The sequence below is a fragment of the Alosa alosa genome, chromosome 2 (genome assembly GCF_017589495.1).
Source record: "Alosa alosa isolate M-15738 ecotype Scorff River chromosome 2, AALO_Geno_1.1, whole genome shotgun sequence".
In the NCBI taxonomy this organism is placed as follows: Eukaryota; Metazoa; Chordata; class Actinopteri; order Clupeiformes; family Clupeidae; genus Alosa; species Alosa alosa.
In genome coordinates, this window is record NC_063190.1 from 27,200,926 (window position 1) to 27,227,770 (window position 26,845).

The 26,845-nt window shown below is 47.1% G+C and overlaps 1 protein-coding gene across 1 annotated transcript; it reads left to right on the forward strand.

Moving 5' to 3' along the window:
- Nucleotides 1-349: 349 nt before the first annotated feature.
- On the forward strand, nucleotides 350-26,732 carry LOC125290876 (LIM domain kinase 1-like). Its single transcript, XM_048237293.1, has 15 exons — nucleotides 350-799; nucleotides 17,923-18,058; nucleotides 19,395-19,504; nucleotides 21,327-21,500; nucleotides 21,782-21,887; nucleotides 22,252-22,427; nucleotides 23,459-23,648; nucleotides 24,242-24,328; nucleotides 24,515-24,646; nucleotides 24,799-24,858; nucleotides 24,996-25,061; nucleotides 25,527-25,698; nucleotides 25,875-25,930; nucleotides 26,156-26,313; nucleotides 26,504-26,732. The coding sequence occupies exons 1-15, from the start codon at nucleotides 711-713 to the stop codon at nucleotides 26,625-26,627; spliced, it is 1,836 nt and encodes a 611-aa protein (XP_048093250.1). The 5' UTR covers nucleotides 350-710; the 3' UTR covers nucleotides 26,628-26,732.
- Nucleotides 26,733-26,845: the final 113 nt, after the last annotated feature.

The following is a 26,845-nucleotide window of genomic DNA, read 5'->3' on the forward strand; positions in this document are numbered from 1 at the left end:
TATTTAGCATAGTTCTAATAACAGCTGCTAATAAGACTCTCCTGATTTTTAATCTGATGAATCTTCTATTTCTCATCTATGTATTTATATTTAAACATTCTTAAAGTATGCTCTGGCCTTCAAGGTGTGACATATAACCTAAAGGAGAAGTAGGACACTTTGAATATCAAGGTAAAAAATAACTCCAGGCAGATGCCCACATCGAGACATGTAGGCTATAGCTCAAAGCAACAACCTGTGCAATGCATGATTTAAGCAATGCTTGTGTATGCAGGCCCTGAGAGGTACCAACAGGTGGGCGGAGTATGGAGGTAATCTAATCCCCTGGTGGTACGCTGTGGACCGTGGCATTCTGGGAGTCAGAAGGGTCACTGCGTTTACAGCATGAGGAATTGGAGGCACTGGGTCACCCACCACCACAACCCTCTACCGCTCTCTATGCTGAATGGTCGAGTGAGCAAGAGGCACAGGAAACTGCTGACAGGGAGAAAAAAACAGACACACTCGCTCAGAGTTTTTTTTTCGCTAGGTGAGAGCGTGCATGCGTGAAAGGGTGTGTGGTGTGTGTGTTTTTGTGTCCCGTTAGCGGGGTAGTAGCTACCCTAGTGACTTTTGTGAAGCCTAAAGCCGACTACGGCACATGTGGAATATACGTCATTGAGTACACGAACAGCTGTCCCCGGTGATCTGAACCCCGCTAGTCGCCTCGGATGAAGACCGCTGACGTGAATCGCTCCGCGTCTGAGAACTCTCCGATGTCTCGACGGGACCAGCGCTACAGAAGAGGCTTAAAAGGACGGTAGGTCATCCTCTCTCGAAGCACTTTTCCCACTGAAATGATGTAGGCTACACTGTGTTATGAAAATTGCAACAGCACAGTGAACCCACGCTCAACATATTTGAAGTGAGTTTGTAAGTTGCCTCAAAAAGTGTAGGATGTCAAATGCATACGAAAATGCGGTTGACATTTGTTAAAGGTATTAAAGCCTTTGTTTTCTTTTTTCTCACAATTCCTTAAAACTAGATCAGCACAATGTGCCAGAACTTGCGAAAGGGTAGCCTACGTTGCTGTAGCGTTTGCACTGATGCGATGTATTGTGAAATCATCGCTAAACATCTGTTGTGAGTTCACTCAGCCTTCCCTCCCACCCCGCCTCTACTTTCCTCCCAACATTTTTCCTCCTCTGAGGAGAACAGACTGCATAACTTCAGAAAGGATGTCTCCCCCAAAACAAAATGGCTTTGGACATCATAGTTTCATGTGAAACTGGTTTAAAGTGTTTTCCATGAAAGCATTGTAAAAAGGGGTTGAGTTTTGGACAGAGAATGTTTTTGAAAGGAAATCCATTTGAGTGCTCCAGCAGGCCAGGGGAAACAGGCCAGGGAGGGGGTGTAGGGTGTGTTCACATTTTAACATAAATGACTTAAACACACACTGACTTTATCACCCTTTTGTTCTACCACAAAGCCTATCAACTTCCTTTCAGTTTCGTTGTTCTCAGGTTTGACGGGAAAACACACTATTTGGTCAATTAAATGTTTTCATTTAGTGTAGCATTAAAATGGTAGGCTACAAGCTGTCACAAACAATAACTGCAGTAATACAAAGAACAGTGCAGTTATAGTACAGTGCAATACAATAATATTGTCATGTCCAATGTATTGCATATCTGCAAAAAAACAGTAGGCCTACTATGTAGGCATAAGAACTGAAAAATAATTCATCCAAATCTGCAGTTTAGATGCTCAGAAAACTGCAGTTTCTGACACTTGAAGTCCTGTACCGTATTTTCCGGACTATAAGTCGCATCAGTCAAAAAATGTTTCATGAAGAGGAAAAAAACATATATATAAATATATATATGTTGCACCTGAGTCGCAGGACCGGCCAAACTATGAAAAAAAGTGTGACTTATAGTCCGGAAAACACGGGTAGTTATTTTCTGTAAGAGGAATAAAGACATCCCATGTTGTAAAAACACTCAACTTGAAAGTGAAAATGCCTTTAGGTTTTGTTTTGGGATTTAGCTGTAAGAGCTATAGGGAAGATAAGCTTGAGGGGAATGTTTGCTGATGCTATTTAAAAACAGGGGGAAAAAACACAGATGGGCTACATCCTGACCAGATGCTCTCTGTTATAAATAGAGAGAAAGATCACCTGAAATGCTCTTTGTTTCATCCCAAACAGCTGGATGTTGTTAAAATTGTTCCTCTGATGCGTGCTTATGTAAGGGTGTCCTCTTTTAAAGACAGCAATCACAGGAGTAATCCACCAACATTAATCAATAGCTCTGAACAAACACTAAACTATTCAAGGGGGAAAATACAATAACAGTCCAGCACGATTAACCAGAAAAAGTGAAACCAAATTCAGCATCTATACCTGGATGATCATGTAGGATATATGTAGGAGATATGATGACCCTCTGTGTTTTATAAAGATTTGAAGGATATCAGACCAGTACTTTTGAAGTTATATGTGAGCAGACTGTTGTCAGGATACCAAAATGATTACTTTGATGCAGTACCATGCAATAGGCCTATGTAGATACCAATCCTAAAGGGGGAGGGTAGCAAAAGACACATAGGCATGAAGTTAGAAACGAGACAAACTCGAGACAAACACTACAGGACCACTGATGTCAGAGTGCTGACATAATCCGCAAACAGCATGTACTGTATGTGCACATGAACCAACGAATGAATGATGTGCAGGTGTCATGAGTGACCAGGTGTAGTCTTACTTCCGGTATGTGTGCTGTTCTGGATAGGCAAACGTCATACTTTGTATGGATGAGTTGTGTAATGGCGCATGGTTTGTGATGTTACAAAACACAGGGAAATAAATTAGTCAATCGGAATGTAGCGCTGGAGGTCTAAGCCCTGGGGGTTCATTCTACTCAAGAAAAGTCAGGCACACCCAAACTTTCACTACAAGCTTGCACTTGGTTGGAAAAAAACATTCTAACCAGTCAGAACAGCTTTTTGAACTCCCTTAGTCATTGAGATAAGTGTGTGTGATGTAGCCTATATCCCATGTGAGTGAGAGTAGGGGGAATAAAGGGGGAATAAAGTTGAAAATGAGCTGAAACAGCACACCGAATAAAGTCTGGGGCCATTGTGTCATAGAGTGGAACATACACACCAGTGCACTTCTCCTTATCCTAGAAGCAGCACCTAAGGGCTGAGTGACCGAGATCTAGTCTCAGGGATTTGCTCTACATGTCAAGACACACACAAGTCATTAGGGCTGCAACAGTGTATCAGTTCCAGTGTTTGAAATGGGTGTTTTTTTTAAATTATTTATCAAGAACTGAATCATCTACGCTGTTCACTTGCATCTGGAAACCAGATATACCAATAACCATCATTAGGCTGCCTAGAATTATGCATTGTACCTAGGAACAGGAAACGGACCTCTTGCCATTCTGTTGGTGTGTATGTGGTGGGGGTGCCATGACGTTATCAAAAGAGTGGTGTGTTGAGTTTTGAGAAATGTTCCACAAATTCCAAACATTGGTCCTCTGTAGTTAAGGGGATGTTTTCACCTTAAGATGTTGATTGTCCGCTGAATGTGTGTGTTGTTGTTCCACATTTTCCCTGTTGTTTTACAAAAGTTTGTTATGATGACTGCCGCGGAGCGAAGCGGCGGTCATATAGGTTCAGTCAGAGATTTTTCTCTTCCAGATTTTTATTATTATTTATTTATTTTTCTTCAGTAATTTTGTGTCAACGATTTCCAGGACACTGATAGACCGGGGTGCATGAAACTTGTTGGGCATGTAGCCCCACAAGGATGACACAGAACCATTGTTTTTCGTTTTGATCCGTCGCCCCCCTGCCGGACTGGACCCCCCAAAGGAGGGTAGGGTGGACACAGTTTTCTGTGAATATCTCGAGAACCGTAGGGCCTAGGAGAACCACATTTGTTTAGTATGTTGGTCTCAAGGGGCCATGTAAACCCATCCCATAAGTACTCATTTGATGAATATCGCCACCTAGTTAAAAATGAAAAAGCAAAAATGAGGTGTTGTAATCGCAGATATCTCTGGCTGACAAAGTCAAAACCACACAAATTTGGAGGTGTAGGATCATTCTGACACCCTCTGAATGCATGCCAAGCTTCGTGGAATTCCATTCATGGGGGGCCATACAGTAAATTAATGTGTAAATTTAGTGACTGTACACCAACTGGCCTGTAGATGGCCGGACACAGTTTTCTGTGAATATCTCGAGAACCATAGGGCCTAGGATGACCAAATTATTTTTGTCTGTTGGTCTCCAGGGGCCATGTCAACACATCCCATATCCACTCATTTGAGGTATAGCGCCACCTAGTTGAAAATGAAAAGGCAAAAATGAGGTGATGTAATCGCAGGTATCTTTGACGGAGAGGTTCAAAAGTGCATGAAATTTAAAGTGTAGGATCATTATGACACCCTCTGAATGCATGCCAAGTTTCATGAAATTCCGTTCATGGGGGGCCGTATCAGCTACACACACGCACACAAACACACACACACACCATGCACGCACACACACACACACCATGCACACACACGCACACATAAACACACATAAACACACACACAGTACACATATGTGCACACACACAGGCACCCCGCACACACTCACATAAACAAATTGATTGTATGAACAAGTATGATTTATTTTTGTAAGAATGTGCAGGACTGAGCGGCAGTCATATTTAGTTTGTTATATACATTTTGTTATATTCAGACCTTTTCACGATTCTGCTGACTTGGCAAAACCTCAAAAAACATATTAATTTGAGGTCATTCGCTTACTTGCTTTTGTAAGTGATTTCATAGCCACAAATCCAGGGTAAGTATACAAAGGTTCACATAGTAGTGACACATTCAATGCTTAGCCAGAGCCAGAATTGAATGGAGCCGACGTATGCCGAATGTTGAGGAGAGGCTTTTGCAATTTCTGGTTTTCATTGGCTGCATCCTCAAAGTACTTTTCTGTCTGGTGAGGATTTCCTTTCATAAACATGGATGTGACTCCATTCCCTTGGACTCTGAGTCTCCAATGGGGTGTCTTTTTATACTTTCTTTGGGAAATATGGTATTGCGTACCAATAACACTGAGCTTAACACAGAAATATAACTCTTCCGCTCTTATTTCTCAAAACAGTTGAGCTCTTCAAATGTACCCGATGGCGGTCCCACCGCTGTCGAATATTATTAGTTTAGTGCTGAAAACTCTGTGTCCACCCTGGTCATCCAGCCAATTAAAGCATTATGTGATCTGGTTTGGACCGCTTGTCATGAGCTCTCTCTCTGCCTGGTAACACGCGCTGATTAAAGTCTGATGACCTCCACCTGTTCCTGCTCTGCTCTGCCTCACCCTTTTTACCTACCAGCTGCACTGCATTCCACTCATCATGCCCGGTATATAAAGCCTTGCTTTTCAGTCCACACTTGTCCAGATCGTCTGCAAACCCAGCACCAGTTACCTGCCTGTCTTGAAAGCGACTCTTACTTTTGCCTGTGAACCTTGAGCCTGCTCGACTACTTCTTTGATCTCCAGCCCGGTAATCTTGACCTGCCTTCCGTCTCTCTTCTACACGAATACAGCCTAGCCCTTGACTGTACTGCTGCTTCGTTTTCAATTGCTGTTGTGTGTGTCCCCCCCAGGACTTCCCCGGATCATCCAGCTCCTGCCATTGCTGCTGCGGGCTATTGGGGAACACACACACGCAGACTCTTGGAACTCCCCGAACCCCTGGAAACCCCTGTAACCTCAACCCTTAAATAAACACTCTAACGTGGCCTTTTTGTGGTCCTCGTCCCTGTTTGAGGGTGTCTGACAATGCGATCTGACCAAACATGGACCCAGCCGCCATCGGAACCAGCATGAAACCAGCGAACCAGAACCACCCACCGCCATGCAACGCCTGGAAGACTGACTGAGAGAGGCAAACCGCAACACTGCTGACACTGCCTCCCTACTTCAAGCCAGCCTACCAACAGTTTCAGCAGTTCCGGCAGGCAACAGCAACAACTTTGCAATGATCATTCAACTTCTCACCGGCCCAGCACCCAGTCTCCTGCCCAGTCCACTGCTGCCGTGGCTGCGAAGAGCCCCAGAACCCAGGATCGGCAACCCAGAAGCGGTTCAGCGGCGACCAACCCAGCTTCGGGTTCCTGGCGAGCTGCCGTGTCAGTTTACCCTGCAACCCAGGACTTTTGCCACTGAAGGGCGGAGGGGTCGGTTACGTGATCACTCACCTAGCGGGGCGAGCTCGACTCTGGGGAGCGGCGGAGTTCGGCCAGACCCCAGCATGTGCAACCTTCAACCTATTAGCAGGAGATGCTCAAGGTATTCGATTTGGAATCCACCACAGCGAGGCATCTCAGGACCATGATGAGTATTCGCGCCAAGGCAGAAGGACTGTTGCGGATTACTCCATTGACTTCGAACTGTGGCAAGTCGGAGCTCCTGGAACATGGAAGCATTGGTGGATGCCTTCCTCCACAACTGGACTACATAAAGGGCGAGCTGGTTTCCACATGATCAGCCCCCCACTCTTGATGAAGCCATTGCTCTGGCTGTCGCATGGGACGCCCAGGATCAGGTCCGTCGTCGAGAGAGGTAAGCCAGAGTCCATCCCTCAGCACACGGAGTGTCCCAACTGCCCTTCTGTCGCACCTGCCACACCGCCTAACCAGCGGACCAGTCTGAACCGATGGAGACCCGGCCTCCAAACCTGCAAGCCAGCGACGCATCACCTCAACTTGTGCCTGTACTGTGGTGGTGATGGTCATCGAAGTCGCCACCTGTCCAGCAAAGGCCGGAGCTCACCAGATGTAGGAGGAATCCGGATGAGCTCAATGAACATTCCGCCCTCCATCAGCCCGTAAAACCCCTCATCCAAGTCTGTCTTTACCTGTCTGATTCCACCCACACCCTGGCAGCCCTGGTGGACTCTGGCGCAGAAGCAAACATTATTGACACAGGACTTGCTTTCGTCAGCTGGGCCCAAGCCATCGCGACTCCACTCCTGTTCCAGCCGGGCCTGGGCGGTCGCGAATTGGTACAGTTACCAGCATCACAGCCCCATCTCAATGATGGTGTCAGGAAACCACCGAGACCATCCGCTTCCACCCTGCTCAGCTCCCCAGGCCAACCCTAATCCTGGGCTACCCTTGGCCCGTCTCCACAACCCTCACCTCGATTGGGCCTCCGGAACTGTGAAAGAGTGGGGAAATGCCTGCCACCTGACCTGTTTGCGTGCTGCCTCGCTGCCCCCGGCTCCGTACCCCCAGCACTGCCCCCGACATTTCTATGTCCCTGAATGTTACCATGGCCTCTGAGGGAGGTGTTCAACAAGACCAAAGCCACATCTCTGCCCCCACACCGTCCGATGCGACTGTGCCATTGATCTCCTCCCCTGGGACTGCTCCACCCAAAGGTCACCTCTACTCACTATCCCCTCTGAAAAGAAAAACTATGGAGGTTTACATCAGGGACTCCTGGCAGCTGGACTCATCCGCCCATCTTCCCCGCCAGCTGGTGCGGGTTCTTCTTTGTGGGAAAAGAAAGATGGTTCTCTTCGCCCCTGCATTGATTATCGAGGTCTGAACGATGTCACAGTGAAGAACGGTACCCTCTGCCTTTACTCACCTCTGCTTTTGGTGCTCAGGGATCACTATTTTCACCAAACTGGACCTTAGAAATGCTTACTACCTAGTCCCGAGTAAGGGGAGGGTGACGAAAGTGGAAGACTTGCATTCAACACCCACACCGGCCATTATGAGTACCTGGTAATGCCATTTGGCCTCACTAACGTGAGCCTTCCAGGCGCTGGTGAATGATGTCTTGCAGGGACATGCTGAATAAATTGTCTTAGGTGTACCTGGGCGACATCTTAATTTTCTCCAGAACAATCAACACACCTCGTCATGTCCAGCTGGTTCTTCAACGGCTCCTGGAGAACTCACCCGCTCCAAAAGCGGGAGAAATCACGAGTTCACGCCAGACTGTGTCCGTTCTGGGATACATTGTGGCTGAAGGCAATATCCAGATGGACCCCCTTGGGTCTGGTAGTTACCTTCCTGGCAGTTCGGAGACAGGAAGAAGTTGCAGCAACCTCGGTTTTAATTTCTACCGGAGATTCATCGGGAACTACAACTCCGTGGCCGCTTTTCCCCTCACAGCTCTGACCAGCATCAAACACCCCTTTTCCTGGACCCAGAAGCCAACACAGCCTTTCATACCCTCAAGGCCGGTTCACCACTGCCCCTTTATCCTACAGATGCGGATTCAGACGGCAGTTCGCTTGTCAGGTGGATGCCTCAGGCGGTGGGAGCCGGGGCCATACTCTCTCAACGGGCAGGGAGGACAACAAGTTGCACTGTGCATTTTTCTCGCCGGCTTTCACCTGCAGGCGCATTTATGATGTTGAGACCGCGAGCTGTTGGCAGTCAAGCTTGCCCTGGAGGGCGCCACTGGCTGGAGGGTCCACAGTTCTGTTCGTGGTCTGGACGTCACAAAACCTCGAATACATCAACGCCAAACGTCTTAACTCCAGACAGTCCGCTGGGCCTTGTTTTTCACCAGATTCAGCTTCACCCTGTCATACCCCAGGTTCTCGAACAAACCGGACGCTCTCTCCGTCAGTTTCATAAGGATGGCCCCTTCCAGGAACCTGCATCAATTCTGCCCGATCCTCTCAGGCCAGTGGCTGCCCTGACCTGGGATATGGGAGGAAATTCAGGAGGCCCTCGGACCATCCCAGCGTCAGTGCATGCCTAGGCGGCCGTCTCTTTGTCCCAGAGAATTTGAGGTCCGGGGTCATGCAGTGGGGACACAACTCCGGGCTTCAGCCGCCGGGCTGGCCACCTGCCATCTCCTGCCCAGCTTCTGGGTGGTCTGCTTTGAGAAGGGATGTCCGAGGTGGCCCTGCCTGCCCCACCTGCAATCAGAACAAGTCCTCCTGCCCCAGCTGGTTTTGCTCCAGCCCTGCCTGTGCCCACACCGACCCTGGTCCCACGTCTCCTTGGACTTTGTGGCCTGGCCTCCCCACCATCCAGGTGGGATGACGGTCATTCTCACTGTGGTTGACCGGTTCCGCAAGATGGCACACTTCATTCCCTCCCTAAACTGCCATCTGCCAGAGAGACTGCCCGGGCTGTTCTTGATCATGTCTTCCGCCTACACGGGCTGCCCAGGGATGTTGTCTCTGACGAGGTCCGCATTCACCTCCACATTCTGGAAGCGAGTTCTGCTGTCTTCTAGGGGGGGCCAGCAGTGCCCCACCTCTGGGTTCCACAGTCAATGGTCAATCGGCGGGCAAACCAGGAGCTGGAGAAGGCGCCAAGGTGCATGGTTCTCTTAAACCCCAGGCTTGGGCACAACAACTGGCGTGGATAGAGTATGCTCACAACTCCTCACCTGCTCTGCCACTGGCATGTCACCTTTCCAGTGTGTGTATGGCTACCAGCCCCCCTGTTCCCCAGCCAGGAGGAGATGTGTCCTGCCTGTCTGCCCTCGCCTATGCCCGTTGCCCTGCCGTACCTGGTCACAGCTTCGTGCCGCATACTGGGTCAGCTGTCAGCTATGCCACTGGGGCCTAACCCCCGGTCATGACACCGCCACCGTGTTGTTGAGAAGGTGGCTGTCAGCCAAGGATCTCCCACTGGGGTGGAATCGTAAACTGGCACCTCACGATTCTCGCCCGTTCCTATCCAGAGGGTCATCAGCCCAACCAAGCAGTCCGCCCAGTTAAGCAACCTCCATGAGGGTGCACCCTACTTCCATGTTTCAAAGGCCAGCCGACGCATGAGCTTCTCCGCTGTCCCCGCGGCCGCCTCCTCCTCCTCCCTCCTCCTCGCCGTTGACGGTGGGCTGCGTGTACACCGCTCTCACGCCTGCTTCGTCCAGACGGCTGGTAGGGGCCTCCAGTATCTCAAGGTCGACTGGGAGGGCTAAGGGCCTGAGGAGAGAGAACCTGGGTGCCAGCCAGTCGGATTGTGGACCGGACACTCATCACGAATTTCCCACCGCCTGCATCCTGATCAACCTGCACCAGGGGCCGCCCCAGAGGTCCTAACCGCCCTGCCCGCCTCGCCGCTTCCTGTCCCAGCCTGACCCTGACCCTGCGTTCCCCGTACCTGTCCCGCCTTTCTGTCCACGACTCCTCCAGCTCCTCTCCCGAGATGAGAGGATGCTCCACCGACCGCTTCGAGGAATTCCCAGCCCTCCACCGCCTCCCTCCCGCTTCTCTCCCTTCCGGCGCAGGTCACTCTTGGGACTTCTGGGGTCAGCCCCCTCTTAGGCTCTGTCATGAGCCTCTCTCTGCCTGGTAACACGCCGGGGCTGACAAAGTCTGATGACCTCCACCTGTTCCTGCCTGCTCTGGCCTCACCCTTGCTTACCTAATACTCAGCTGCACTCGCATTCACCACTCATCATGCCCGGTATATAAAGCCTTGCTTTTCAGTCCACACTTGTCAGATCGTCTGCAAACCGCACTAGTTACCTTGCCTGTCTTGAAAAACGACTCTCTTTTTGCCTGTGAACCCAGACTCCGCCGGGACTACTTTGATCTCCAGCCCCGTAATCTTGACCTGCCTTCCGCTCTTCTACTTAATACAGCCTAGCCCTTGACTGTACTGCTGCTTCGCTTTCACCATTGCTGTTGTGTGTGTGTTTCCCCCAGGACTTCCCGGATCATCCAGCTCCTGCCATTGCTGCTCGGCTATTGGGGAACACACACACGCAGACTCTGGAACTCCCGGAACCCTGAAACCCCTGTAACCCCCAACCCTTAAATAAACATTCTAACGTGACGCTTTGTTGTCCTGGCCCTGTTTGTGTCTGGATAGCACACTTGACCAAACATGGACTCCAGCGCACGGTCAACCAGCATGCAGAAACCAACTAACCAGAACTACCCACCGGGCCATGCAACGCCTGGAAGAGACTGAGAGAGAGGCAAACTGCAACACTGCTGACACTGCCTCCCTACTTCAAGCCGCCTTTACCAACAGTTTCAGCAGTTCCAGCAGCAACAGCAACAACTTGCAAATTTCATCATTCAACTTCTCACCGCCCAGCACCCGAACCCTGCCCCAGTCCACTGCCGCCGCGGGCTGCCGGGTTTCCCAGAACTCCAGGATCGCAACCCAGAGCGGTTCAGCGGCGACCCAACCCAGCTACGGGCGTTCCTGACGAGCTGCCGTGTCCAGTTTACTCCTGCAACTCCAGGACTTTTGCCACTGAAGGCCAGGTCAGTTACGTGATCACTCACCTGACGGGCCGAAGCTCGACTCTGGGGAACGGCGGGTTCGAAGGCCAGACCCCAGCATGTGCAACCTTCAACCTGGCTCCGCAGAGGAGATGCTCAAGGTATTCGATTTGTAATCCACCATACAATGGTGCATCTCGACCATGATGAGTATTCGCCAAGGCAGAAGGACTGTTGCGGATTACTCCATTGACTTCCTAATCCGGGTGGCAAGTCGGAGCTCCTGTGGAACATGGAAGCATTGGTGGATGCCTTCCTCCACAGCCTGGCGGACTACATAAAGGGCGAGCTGGTTTCCCATGATCAACCCCCACTTTTGATGAAGCCATTGCCTCTGGCTGTCCCAGACGACTCGCAGGATCCAGGTCCGGTCGTCGAGAGAGGTCGCCAGAGTCCATCCACCAGCACACGGAGTGTCCCAACTGCCCTTCTGTCCGCACTCCGCCACACCGCCTAACCAGCCGGACCAGTCTGAACCGATGGAGATGGGCAGCGCCTCCCCTAACCCCTGCAGAGCGCCGCCAGCGACGCATCACCTCCAACCCTTATTGCCTGTACTGTGGTGGTGATGGTCATCGAGTCGCCACCTGTCCAGCAAAAGGCCGGAGCTCACCAGATGTAGGAGGAATCGGGATGAGCTCAATGAACATTCCCCTCCATCGGCCGTGTAAAACCCTCATCCAAGTCTGTCTTTACCTGTCTGATTCCACCCACACCTGGCAGCCCTGGTGGACTCTGGCAGAAGCAAACATTATTGACACAGGACTTGCCTCGTCAGCTGGGCTTGGAAAGCCACGCTTGTCCACTCCTGTTCCAGCCCGGCCCTGGGCCGGTCACGCAGTGGCACAGTTACCCAGCATCACAGCCCCCATCTCAATGATGGTGTCAGGAAACCACCTGAGAGACCATCCGCTTCCCACCTGCTCAGCTCCCCAGGCCAACCCCTAATCCCTGGGCTACCCTTGGCTCCGTCTCCACAACCCTCACCTCGATTGGGCCTCGAACTGTGAAAGAGTGGGGAAATGCCTGCCACCTGACCTGTTTGCGTGCTGCCTCGCTGCCCCGGCCCCATTACCCCCAGCACTGCCCCGACATTTCTAATGTCCCTGAATGTTACCATGGCCTCCGAGAGGTGTTCAACAAGACCAAAGCCACATCTCTGCCCCCCACACCGTCCGATATGACTGTGCCATTGATCTCCTCCCTTGGGACTGCTCCACCCAAAGGTCACCTCTACTCACTATCCCCTCCTGAAAGAAAAACTATGGAGGTTTACATCAGGGACTCCCTGGCAGCTGGACTCATCAGCCCATCTTCCCGCCAGCTGGTTTTGGGTTCTTCTTTGTGGGAAAAGAAAGATGGTTCTCTTAGCCCCTGCATTGATTATCGAGGTCTGAATGATGTCACAGTGAAGAACCGTACCCTCTGCCTTTACTCACCTCTGCTTTTGAGTTGCTCCAGGGATCCACTATTTTCACCAAACTGGACCTTAGAAATGCTTTTACCACCTAGTCCGAGTAAGGAGGGGTGGACGCAGGAAGACTGCATTCAACACCCACACCGCCATTATGAGTACCTGGTAATGCCATTTGGCCTCACCAACGCTGGCAGCCCGTATTCCAGGCGCTTGGTGAATGATGTGCTGCGGGACATGCTGAATAAATTCGCCTTCGTGTACCTGGGCGACATCTTAATTTTCTCCAGAACTCTGTCGAACACACTCGTCATGTCCAGCTGGTTCTTCAACGGCTCCTGGAGAACTCCCTTTATGTCAAAGCGAGAAATGCGAGTTCCACGCCAGACTGTGTCGTTCCTGGGATACATTGTCGCTGAAGGCAATATCCAGATGGACCCGCAAAGGTCTCGGCAGTTACCTCCTGGCCAGTTCGGGAATAGGAAGAAGTTGCAGCAATTCCACCGGGTTTGCCAATTTCTACCGGAGATTCATCCGGAACTACAGCTCCGTGGCCGCTCCCTCACAGCTCTGACCAGCATCAAACACCCCTTTTCCTGGACCCCAGAGGCCAACAACACAGCCTTTCATACCCTCAAGGCCGGTTCACCACTGCCCCTATCCTACAGATGCCGGATTCAGACCGGCAGTTCGTTGTCGAGGTGGATGCCTCAGACGGGGAGTCGGGGCCATACTTCTCTCAACGGGCAGAGGAGGACAACAAGTTGCACCCTGTGGATTTTTCTCTCGCCGGCTTTCACCTGCAGAGCGCAATTATATGATGTTGGAGACCCATGAGCTGTTGGCAGTCAAGCTTTGCCCTGGAGGAGGGCGCCACTGGCTGGAGGGGTCCACAGTTCCGTTCCTGGTCTGGACCGATCACAAAAAACCGAATACATCCGCAACGCCAAACGTCTTAACCCCCAGACAGTCCCGCTGGGCCTTGTTTTTCACCAGATTCAACTTCACCCTGTCATACCGCCCAGGTTCTCGGAACACCAAGCGGGCCTTCTCTCTCCCGTCAGTTTCATAAGGATGACGCCCTTCCCAGGAACCTGCATCAATTCTGCCCGATCCCTGCGCCGAAGCTGCCCTGACCTGGGATATCGAGGAGGAAATTCAGGAGGCCCTCCGTGATTGATCCCAGTCCCAGTGCATGCCCAGGCGGTCGTCTCTTTGTCCCAGAGAATTTGAGGTCCGGGTCATACAGTGGGGACACAACTCCCCGCCTTTGCCTGCCACCCGGGCTCTCCCGCACCTGCCATCTCCTTGCCCAGCTTCTGGTGGTCTGCTTTGAGAAGGGATGTCCGAGAATTGATCGTGCCTGCCCCCACCTGCAATCAGAACAAGTCCTCCACTTTCGGCCCCCGCTGGTTTTACTCCAGCCCTTGCCTGTGCCCACACGACCCTGGTCCCACGTCTCCTTGGACTTTGTAACTGGCCTCCCACCATCAGGTGGGATGGCCGGTCATTCTCACTGTGGTTGACCCGGTTCAGCAAGATGGCACACTTCATTCCCCTCCCTAAACTGCCATCTGCCAGAGACTGCCCAGGCTGTTCTTGATCATGTCTTCCGTCTACACGGGCTGCCCAGGGATGTTGTCTCTGACCGAGGTCCGCAATTCACCTCCACATTCTGGAAGGAGTTCTGCTGTCTTCTAGGGGCCACAGTGAGTCTCACCTCTGGGTTCCACCCCCCAGTCCAATGGTCAATCCGAGCGGGCAAACCAGGAGCTGGAGAAGGCGCTCGCGGTGCATGGTTTCTCGCGAAACCCCAGGCTTGGGCACAACAACTGACGTGGATAGAGTATGCTCACAACTCCTCACCTGCTCTGCCACTGGTATGTCACCTTTCCAGTGTGTGTATGGCTACCAGCCCCCTGTTCCCCAGCCAGGAGGGGAGATGTGTCCTGCCCGCCTCTGCCCTCGCCTATGCCCGCCCGTTGCCGTCGTACCTGGTCACAAGCTCGTGCCCGCCATCTACTCAAGTCAGCTGTCAGCTATGCCACTGGGGCTAACCGCCCGAAGATCGCCGGCACCCGCCTACCGTGTTGGCCAGAAGGTGTGGCTGTCAGCCAAGGATCTCCCACTGCGGGTGGAATCGGCGTAAACTGGCACCTCGATTCCTCGGCCCGTCCCTATCCAGAGGGTCATCAGCCCAACCGCAGTCCGGCTCCAGTTGCCAACCTCCATGAGGGTGCACCCTACTTTCCATGTTTGAAAAGTCAAGCCGGCCGATGAAAGCCCGCTGGTCCCCGTGCGCTTCCTCCTCCTCCTCCTCGCCTCGTTGCCCGGTGGGCTGGTGTACACCGTTCGACGCCTGCTTCGGTCCAGACGGCGAGGTAGGGGCCTCCAGTATCTCGTCGACTGGGAGGGCTATGGGCCTGAGGAGAGAACCTGGGTGCCAGCCAGTCGGATTGTGGACCGGACACTCATCGCCGACTTCCACCGTCTGCATCCTGATCAACCTGCAATCCGTGAGGGGCCCCAGAGGGGTCCCTAACCGTCCTGCCCGCCCGGCTTCCTGTCCTGTGCCTGACCCTGACCCTGTCTCGGTACCTGTCCCGTCTTCTGTCCACGACCCTCCAGCTCCCTCCGAGGATGAGGATGTTCACTTTCGGACCGCCGGGAGGAATTCTAGCCCTCCACCGGCTCCCCTCCGCCCCCCCGGGTGGTGTCACTCTTTGGGGACTTCTGGGGCCGCCCCTTAGGGGTTCTGTCATGAGCTCTCTCTCTGCCTGGTAACACGCGCTGATTAAAGTCTGATGACCTCCACCTGTTCCTGCTCTGCTCTGCCTCACCCTCGTTTACCTACCAGCTGCACTGCATTCACCACTCATCATGCCCGGTATATAAAGCCTTGCTTTTCAGTCCACACTTGTCAGATCGTCTGCAAACCCGCACCAGTTACCTGCCTGTCTTGGAAAACTACTCTTACTCTTTGCCTGTGAACCCAGACCCATTTCGACTACTTCTTTGATCTCCAGCCCGGTAATCTTGACCTGCCTTCCGTCTCTCTTCTACTGGAATACAGCCTAGCCCTTGACTGTACTGCTGCTTCGTTTCAATTGCTGTTGTGTGTGTTTCCCCAGGACTTCCCCGGATCATCCAGCTCCTGCCATTGCTGCTCGGCTATTGGGGAACACACACACGCAGACTCTGGAACCCGGAACCCCTGAAACCCCTGTAACCCCCAACCCTTAAATAAACATTCTAACGTGACGCTTTTGTGGTCCTCGCCCTGTTTGGTGTCTGACACCGCCGGCTACTTTGACCTTGTTGTCATGTTGTTGCCTCAACTGAACTATGGTTTCTATTAGAACCCGACCAATGTGGGATTTTAAATATCAATGTCAATATTTGAGGATTTCAAAGACCGATAAACGAGAAATCAGAGTTATTCATTTTTAACTAATTCAATGTAATGATGTACAAGGTGACAAATGATCAAGGTTGAACATTGTGTTTAAATAGGCTTGACTATCTGATTCTGGTATCCTAAAGAAAGGCTCTTATACAATCAATTATGAAATATTTATTATGAATAATAGCGTCAGGTCCTTGTTCTTATCTGGGATAAACACCATTGCCACGATAACCTTCAAGGTATTTACTTCATGCTCAGTGTTTACATTGACTTATTTGTGGCGGCCCACCACAATATCAACATTGACCACCACACAATGATTTTCCAGGTTGTACTAAATTGTGCTTAAATCTGGTTAGCATCATAACCACGCTGTGCTAATTTGTTAAAAACTGTTGTATTCAAGTTAAATCTGCAAACCAACCACCACAAATGGAATTCAATTCTGTGGGAAACACTGATGCTTTATTATGTTTTTTACACCTTTTCTTGGCCAACACCGCGCTCTCCCGATTCTTCTCTTGTTTCTTTGTGGGTGCGTAATCCAGGGAACTCATAAAAAATAACAAATGGTCGCACTCCAAAAATCTTTTCTTGCTTTTAATCCATTTTAGCACAGGGGTTAATTGACAAACGTTTCGGCCTGATGGCCTTCGTCAGTGTGTTATTGATTATGTTTTTTACACGCCATTAACAGCATTAAATAGTGTGACACGTTGTGTGATTGGAAAGGAAAATTGTATAATGTAACATAATGTCCATACTCGTATATGACTTATGTTAGGCGAGGCACAAATACCCACTATTCTGCTCGTGTCTAGGGATACCAGGAACCTAGCGAGGATGGATGTATGAAACTAATTTGAAGTTCAAGTTGTTTATTGTCATGTACACATAAAAGGAATTATAGGTGTGGTAATGAAATTATTGTGCTCAAGAGCCAGCTCAACTTTATGCATATATATATCTATGTTTATAATGTTTATGACACGTTAATGACAGTATCATGTCACTCTCATGTAGATACAAGTGTTCCTCTTTCTCTTGGATGTCTGATGCAACATTTGTGATGATATATTTTCTCAAACTACAAACAACTTGTGACTGTGACAAGTGACTGTGAGAGTGTTATTAAAGAATGTTGAGCATGTGTCGTGTATTACCATGGTATCTCTTCTACACATAGACATTACACAAGAAATGTCAGTGGTCAGTGGGCCCCAGGGTGACCATGGTTACCCACAGTTATAAGTCAAACAAAAGTATGTAATGATATTTGGGTCATTTGTAGGTCGGTCAGTGAAAATAGAATTTTGATTGACAAAAGATTGACACTGCTGTGGTTGGGCTGGCCATATAGCAAAACTGGTAGATCCAGAATATGGGCAACCTAACCATTTGACTGTCGTTACGTCCATGACCCTTGTGGTACAGCTTTCATGCCCCAAGTGAACCTAATTGTCCATCAATCTGTCTCTCATCAGCTACTAAAGAAGTGTGTGACTAAGACACCACACCTCTTGTGATGCTCTTGGCCAGATCTTGTTTGTGTCCACTATCTGGTTTGACAGCACAAGGTTACGGATACTGATAATCTAACTGAGAAAGGGGGGTCAACTTTCTTTGAAAAACACTGCGGGTAGCTTATGTCATCACTCTGATGAAAGGTTTGACTGACCAAAAATTCAATTCATTAATACATTGGATGCACCGTGAAGGTGGCAGTGTTGCTTTTTTCTTTTCCCTTCTCCTAAGCCTATGCCATCACAGCATGCTACTCTGTGCTCATTGACTTCATAGGTGCTGTTAAACTCTCTCTCCCAGGTGCTGTGAATGCGGCTCCATTCTGACCCACTGGTACTTTGAGAAGGAGGGCCGGCTCTTCTGCAAGAGAGACTACTGGGCCTGTTATGGGGAGAAATGCCACGGTTGCTCGGAAGCTATCACAGGCCTCATCATGGTAAGTGTAGACACGTTGCATCATGGTTGCAACACAGTATTTTGTTTGAGCTGATGACCATCAAATGACCTTCTGTGGTAATGTGTGGTATTAGTAGCTCCTCTTACTTAGTGATGTTAGTAAGTTTGTTAGTAGTGACTGATGTGCCTTGCCATCAGGAGTTGTCTAACATTTGGGTAAAAGGATTGCTTTCTTCCATCATTTTAAGATATTGTTTAAGTTTGTCATTATATGTTGTCCTTATTAGGCCTTCATAAGAAGCATGTTTGAGTCAGCGTAAATATTTCAGCATAACATCATGTTTTACAGTTCATGTTTTCTAACTGACAAAGGAGGTCAGTCAGGGGTGCTTTAGTTCAATCCAATCTTCTTACGTTAGCACAATGAAGCTGTTTTCAAAGGTTTACTAAAGATAAAGGCGTCACGTGACTTTACGCAACAAGGCTATGGGAATTTATAATCAGTTTTCTAATCCTGGGGAAGTGTGAGATTCAGTTAGGTGCCTTTTTTGCCTCTGCAGACACAGCAAATATAGAATTCAACATAGTGCCAGCCATGTATGCCTACTACTCAAATCTGCTTACTGGTTAGATAGATGGATGGATGGATGGATAGATAGATAGATGGATAGATAGATACTTTATTGATCCCCAAGGGGAAATTCAAGGTTATGCTTATGCCTACTTATACTGATTATTTCTGTTATGTACTGATATTAATTCTTATACTCATTATTATATTGAGTATTTTATTTTTCATGGCGCAGTAACATACATCACTGTATTGTGTCTGTGTTTAACTGTGGCTGGGATAGATACTGTTTATACAAATTCAGGACACACAAAAAGGAAGAGCTACCCAAAGCACATTCCAGCACTTCACTTCAAGGCTAAAAACACAGGCTGTTTGTTGTGGAGTTATCTGGATGATAGGGATGCTTGGGTGTTTATGGTGCTCTGCCCTTGAACTAAAGAGTGTTTTCCATGGGAAGAGAGGAGGATCCTATTAGTCTAAATTAGAACCAGAAAGAGAAAATACTGGTCGGACAAACTAGTTCTTCCACTGGTGTAATGGAGTTTTTCTTCTGTTGAGCCATTATGTCTCCCTCAGTGTGAATGACAGTTTTATGATCTTGTTTAATACATTTCACATATAAGTCATTAAATATTTCAGTAGTCCATGCTTGCTTCCCCTTGAAGAGGAAATCCCTCCCTCTTTGAAATGTCACATTTCCTCCCATTCCACTGTAGTCACAACATCATAGCTTTAGCGGTTACGTCATTATACACTCCTATTGTTTTTGCTTGACCTCTGTCCCTCTTCTCCGTCCACGCAGGTGGCTGGCGAGCAGAAATACCACCCAGAGTGTTTTTCCTGCCACCGGTGTGGAAACTGCATCGGAGATGGGGATTCCTTCACACTTGTGTCACGCTCCAACCTGTACTGGTTAGTGGTACATTTTTACATGAGAACACCGACACATCCACAGAACCTCTACTGACAATAACACAGTCAGGGTCCTTTGAGTTTGAACATGAAACATTTTTTTCCAAATGCTACAGGAAATGATGCCTTGTATTGTTGGTTAAGCAACCATTGTAGCCAGTCACCTCTAGCTCATTTTGGTTCTTTTTTTTTAATCTGCAAATCCTGGCAAAGTTCCATGGCATTAAGAGTAGGCGATGGGTTAGGCTTATGTCATGATGTGTTGCACATACTGCCAATCAGGTAAACGTGTAACAATTTGGATTGGTTTGATCCTATTTTAGTTTGATGTTTTAAAATAGAAGAGAAGAGCCAGGGCATTCACTTGTTAATTTTCGGAAGGCCTTGATTCTAATGGGCACAAAACATATCAAATGCACCTACACCTTTCTCTGAGCCTTCATCTGGGTGCTCTCTGTCTTTTACATACAACACTGTCGCTCCAAATAGGTAAAAAGATTAGTAGAAAAGATTAGCTTTGGGTGCCCTCTGTCTAACATACAACACTGTCGCTCCAAATAGGTAAAAAGATTAGTAGAAAAGATTAGCTTTGGGTGCTCTCTGTCTTTCATATATAACACTGTGGCTTCAGTTAGGTAAAGAAATCAGCTGTCTACGACATTTGAACTGTTGCCCAAATATTCAGCTAATCAGTGTTACTGTGTTGGGTATACAAATAAATTGCTAGGAGAGGATATCCAAAGAACAAAAAGATGCCAATGATAGTGATCTTTGCCCAACAAATATACACACCATGTGAGTGTGTGTGCGTGAAAAAGTATCCACCATCTTGCATTTTTAAAAGATTGAAAACTGTTAAGATAGTTGATTGTAGAAAAAGGTCTTCTTTTTAATTTAACAACCTGCTTTAAAACGGACATTACACACAACAACTTGCACATCAATCAGTCAGTCTAACACACACCAAAACCCTGGACCTTTTATAGAGCACCAGAGTGGGTGTGGCGCAATTAACTCATTACCCCACCTGCAGACTATTAACGGCTAACAGCCTAACAGGCACATGTGCAAAAGCGCATTCAAATAAAAACAGTGCCCTAAAACAAGATGTATTCATCATTTTCACTGTGTGTGTGTGTGTGTGTGTGTGTGTGCGTGTGTGCGTGTGTGCGTGTGTGCGTGTGTGTGTGTGTGTGTGTGTGTGTGCTCGCGTGTGTATGTGTGTGCGTATCTATGCATTAATTTGTACTACATCACAGCTAGAACAGTTGGGTCATATCCTATCTCGCAAGATATGGCACATATCACTCTCGCAAGATATGGCACATATCACTCTGATTTTTCACACAACTGATTTTTGAAATCCTTCTCTGAGTCAGTTTTTTTTTTTGACCAAATGGTACATTCTCATGTAGCTAGGCTGGATGGATGGCTCTAAGAATGGTGTTGCGGTCTGAAAATAGCTGTGTGGAGATCACCACAGTCTCTGATTATTTACAAATCAGGAAAGTGTATTTTTGTTAATGAATAGTCAAAACTTTGATTAAATCATTAAATAAAAGTTATGGTTATTGGTATTATTAATACAATTGTGAAATATATATAAAGTTTCCATATCAGAGCCTAACCAAATAATATGTCTAAATATATCTGTCGCTCTAAGCTTCATGTTCACTAGAGCCCACTGAAAGCATCTATTCTTACATCTCTGGGGAAATGCCAGAAAGAAAGCTCGGATATGAACTGTGCACAAATATGTTTATTTATTTATCCCAAAAAAAGAGTCATGTTCACAAACATGATCTCCTTTTTTCCCCATTAGTGGGCACTGTTATTCAACCGCTACGGACCAGCGCGCAAATATGGAAGGTCCCACGGAACCGCATACTGTGACCCTGGTCTCCTTCCCCCCGTCCTCCAATGGCTGCAGAAGTCTGTCCCTCCACTTGGACCAGGATGGAGACAGCGAAAACAAGCACATATTTCGAATATCTGAGTAAGTCTACAGTCAGTGTATGATTTTTGAGCTGTCTGTTTATCATGTGTAACAGGTTGCAGTAAGAGCATGTTTTTTTGAGCGGTCTGTTTATCATGTGTAACAGGTTGCAGTAAGAGCATGTTTTTTGAGCGGTCTGTTTATCATGTGTAACAGGTCGCAGTAAGAGCATGTTTTTTGTGCGGTCTGTTTATCATGTGTAACAGGTCGCTGATGGTTTAGTATTTGGGCTGAGACAAATCCTCTTGATCACATCATCATGTCATCCATTGCTCCTCTAGGATGGATGTGACGCATGCTAGTTTGGATGTTAAGGCCCTAGCCCATGTGGGAGATAAGGTCCTCGAGATTAATGGAACACCCATTCAGAATATTTCACTGGATAAGGTATGCCATGCCATCTCATCTCATCTCCCTTCAATATTACTTTCAGTGAACTGAATTGTAAAGTAATTCTTCTACACTACATAACATAAAGTAAGACTGTTACTAAGAAATTCTCTAAATACATTAGCGCCGTTTCAAATAACACTTAAATGTTAATTGACTGATATCCATGAACAATAATAGCAGGACCAAAGTATAGTCTACATTCATGTCATCTTATTTTCACTCCTACCCCCTTTTTTTCTGTTTGCTTTTGTGTTGTCTTGCTTTGTTTGTGTTGACTTTGTAAAGTGACCTTGAGTCTGAGAAAGGCGCTATATAAATAAAACTTATTATTATTATTATTACCCATTCTCTCCATCAGATCGACCTGGTGATCCATGACACCGAGCGCTTGCTCCAGCTCACTGTAGAGCACGACCCTCAGAGCCCGCAGAGATCTCCAAGCAGCCCCACCTCCATCATAGAGGAGGAACTGGACATTCCCACCAGCCTCTCAGTACCACCTCAGAAGAAAAGCCCTCGCACTAGAAACATCCTGTAAGTGGCACTTCAGCAATAAAACAATCACAGTTGAAACAACAAAACAATAACATCGGACATAGCATATTAGCTTTATGGTATATATTAAGCGATTATTAGCTGATATGCTACTTGTAAGGAGAAATTGGTGATGGGTTTCTGGTCTTGCCTGCTTAAAGGTAGCCTGGGTGCCAGCCGAACTTAGCCCCGCCCACAACATTTGAGGTCGGGAAGTTCGGTCTGGCATTACTCCGTTGTAGAGCAACTATGCTCGAACCAGAGCTGTTAGGACCTATCAATTTGGGCTTTACGGTGATGGACAGGTGAGCAACAGTGTTCGTCTATCACGTCATCTGAGCACGCTTAGGTTGATTTTGTTTGCGACAAAAACACTGTATCTAGAAGGAGATGACTTCTAAATTATTTCCGTGGAAATGCATGGATTCCAGTTGCTTCCAGTAGCAGCAACTGGAATCCATGCATTTCCACGGAATTATTTTTGGAATCTGATCCCTTATCATACCTGTTCATTTGTACTGCCGCCGAATTTATCGGACTAAATTCAAGATGGCGGTGAACGGTAAACTTCCTGAAGGTACTGTCTGTAAAAATCATTTTGTAAATAAACTACCAGTGCTTTTTCAAAGTTCTCAATGTCTCGTTTTAAATGTCAGGGCCCTCGGAAGTCTACCAATGAAGTGTGGAGCTACTTTGAGCCTCGTAAATGGAGTAAAACAGTGATTTATTTGCATGGCTAGGTTGATGCCCAAGGCACCCCCTTTGAAAACCTCTTGGTAGCATCGGCTAACTAGCGCCAGATTTCAGAGTGCAGGGGACAAGCCGAGATGAGCTATGAGACATACGTTCACACTCGGTATCATGTTTAAACACACTTTAGGTCAATATCACACCGGAATTCTCCTTTAAAGGCAGAACAGCAGCTCTTTCCCTCTCTCTCAGCCTTCACTCAGTTTTCTCTCTCTCTCTCTCTCTTTCTCTCTCTTTCTCTCTCTCTCTCTTTCTCTATCTCTCTGTCCCTCTGTGTCTAGGCGAAGCTGCAGCACAGATAAAATGCCATGTTCAAACTATTCTATGACTGTGGTCTCTCAGAGGAGGGAGATCAACCGCTCCCAGTCCGTGCGAGAGGACACAGGCAGCAGCATCCACAGGATATTCCGACCCTCCGACCTCATCCCGGGAGAGGTACTGGGGAAAGGCTTCTTTGGCCAGGCTGTCAAGGTGAGAGGTTGCACACACCTGATGAACTGATGTCATTTGGGTTCAGTGATTTTGTTGGTTTCATTAAGCTGAGTTATTAACTAATAGAGTTGTTACAAACATAATAGTAATCAATGCCAAACAAGTTTCTCAGCTCAAATGCCCCTTACCCATGTTGTTTTTTTGTGAGGTTGTATGCAAACTTTGCCATAAAGGACCTACAATGTAGGTCCTACAGTATTTGAATTACATTCTAACTAATTTCCCTCAATGAATGGCATTACCTCTACATATTTGTCTGTGTTGAATTTCCTCCTTGCTGCTTCTAACATAGTAAGACCGTCTATTGATTGAATGTTTTAAAATGCAACTCTCTACTAAACAAGGTATATCCAATATAGTCTATACTACACATGTGACTTACACAACAGTATAATGAAAATGTATTTATGAGCATTCAGCATCAAATTAATTGTGATACTAAGAAGTTAACCGTTCCATAGTGCCAGTAATCAGTTATTCACATTTTGTTAGAACAACCTTAGATCTACTTTATTGCTGCCACTGCCTTCTATTACTATTCCAGCTGATGCTTATGGTTTGTGTTTTGTCAGGTAACTCATCAAGAGACCGGGGAAGTAATGGTTCTAAAAGAAGTGATTCGCTTTGATGAGGAAACACACAAAATGTTCTTAAAAGAGGTCAGTAAGAAGGGAACGAGGTTGATTTTGTGGTGGGTTGCTGTAGCTGGTGTTAAACTACATTTGCTGTCATGGTTCATATAATGCCAATATGCACAGCATCAGCTAGACTAGCATATGTGCCATGATGTCTTCAATGTATGTTTGGGAGATAATGAAGTATGATATATGTCCTTGCATTTACAGGTAAAAGTTATGCGTTGTTTGGATCATCCCAACGTGCTGAAATTCATCGGCATCTTGTACAAGGACAAGCATCTCAATTTAATATCTGAATTCATCCCAGGGGGGACTCTGAGAGAAACCATAAAGAAAATGGTAAGGCACAGCTTCTGAAGCTTTGTTAGAACATTTAGGCTCTTGTTTTTTTTCCCTGCTTCATCTTTATCTTTCCATCTGTCACATAACCAACGGTCATTGTTGTTGACCTCTGTGACCCTAAGAAATTCAACTGTATTCATTTCTTACAGGACTGCAAGTATCCTTGGAGGCTAAGAGTGAGTCACGCGAAGGACATTGCAGCAGGCATGGTAAATCATCTGTCCCAACATCTAACTTCTTGTTAAAGGTCTAGTTCAAAGAGAATGAAATTCAATTGAATGTATGACATTTGTGTGATGACTTGTTATCATCTGATTGTAATATGTTCTTCTTTTCCTTCTTCAAGGCTTACCTCCATTCAATGAATATCATCCATCGTGACTTGAACTCTCACAACTGTCTTGTGAGAGAGGTTAGTAGATTTAATATACATCTATAGACTATATGCTAATAGTAATTTGCTCTATATTGTGCATAAAGCACTGGACAGTGGACAGTGTTTTATGCAAATTAAAAAAAGAAAACCATGTATTAACCACACCTGCTTATTAACTGCAAGGCCCAATATCCCATTTAATCAGAATCAGACTAGTTCTTAGATCATACATAAGACAAAAAAATGAATTTCCCTGTATGGAGACATTTGACAAAATCATGTAACCTCATATCAGTTTATAGGCCGGAAAGTAGAGCATGCAGTAGAGTATGCAATATGATATATGCTATATAATCTGGCAAAAGCAAAAGCTTTGTATCCTTGCCAACCGTCTGACTTTTAAGTGTGAATGAATAAAATATTGTGGGACATGTGGTCAATTGATATATGAGCCGGTTAAAGCAGACCTTTTGGTAAAAGTCTGATTGGTCTACTCCTCAGAACCAAAGTGTGGTGGTGGCGGACTTTGGGCTTTCTCGATGGGTGACCAAAAGTGAAACCCAGACTAGGCAATCTGCCAAGGGGAAGGATGGGCAGCAGACACCACCGGACCGTCGCAGGAAATACACAGTGGTGGGGAATCCATACTGGATGGCTCCAGAGATGATCCATGGTATGTCCAAAAGCAAGACAAGTTTTAATGTATGAGTGCTTTGAGATGCTAGGAACTGGAAAACTGTAGGTTTTGTTGTGTAAATGTTTAGAGAAAATATATTAAAATATCAAAGTAATGACTTTTTTGTATGTTGTTTCTATGTCTCATATTGTATCCTGGATCTTTTTGTGTAGGCGAGAGATATGATGAGCGAGTGGACATCTTCTCTTATGGAATCATGCTTTGTGAGGTGAGAGCATTCATTTTAACGGAGAGTCATTTCCTGAGTTAGTGGATGAGAACTTGTGTTCTAAATAACAAGTCATTTCCCCACAAGATTCTCTGAATTCATTAAAGTAGTTGAATGTGTTATTGCCAAATATTGTGTCTACTGAGAAGCCCATTGTTTTTGCAATAGAAACATTATGACATCAGCACTTCTCTCACATACACACCATTTTTTCCTTGGTGCCAGATAATAGGAAGAGTGTATGCAGACCCAGACTTCCTGCCGCGCACCATGGAGTATGGACTAGATGTGTCTGGCTTTGTGAAACAGTTCTGTCCTAAAGACTGTCCTTCGTCTTTCTTCCCCATGGCGGTCCTGTGTTGTGACCTGGTTGCCGAGAAAAGGTAAGGCTTTCATCCTTTGATCACAAAGCTGTTTTTACTTTGCACCGTAGTTGAGGTTAATGATGTAAGCCATTTTATTAACTCTATAAACTGTATGTGTTAAAAGATAGTAACATTTATTCAACGTTATCCTCTCTTTGTTCTTTACCACTCTTTGTCTTTGTTTGCATCTCCATTTATATCCTCAAAGGCCAAATTTTGTCACCCTGGAGGGATGGCTTGAAAATCTTCTCTTGAACATGGACATGGGGCTCCCTCTCTTGTCCGAGGTAGATGGTGTGCAGAAGGACTTTTGGGAAACCCAGAGACTATGAGAGGAATTTATCTTAGAATTTCAATTTAGGTGTTTCATACGCTCTGCACTTTAATGTTTGTAAATGATGATGTTCATCTGAAATAAAGTTTTGTATCAAAACAAATAGCCAAGGGCTATTTTAACTGAAGAAGATGACAGAATAGAAAGCATACAAGCTTTATTTGCAGTGTTTATCTTCCCAGAGCTTGAAAGAAGTGGCTTACAATTGTATAAAAT

Excerpts from the sequence above, each read along its gene's own strand:
- LOC125290876 (XM_048237293.1), top strand. The coding sequence starts at position 711 with ATGAAGACCGCTGACGTGAATCGCTCCGCGTCTGAGAACTCTCCGATG. Across the intron at positions 800-17,922 it reads AGAAGAGGCTTAAAAGGACG|GTGCTGTGAATGCGGCTCCA; the intron begins GTAGGTCATCCT and ends TCTCTCTCCCAG. Across the intron at positions 23,649-24,241 it reads TCTTTGGCCAGGCTGTCAAG|GTAACTCATCAAGAGACCGG; the intron begins GTGAGAGGTTGC and ends GTGTTTTGTCAG.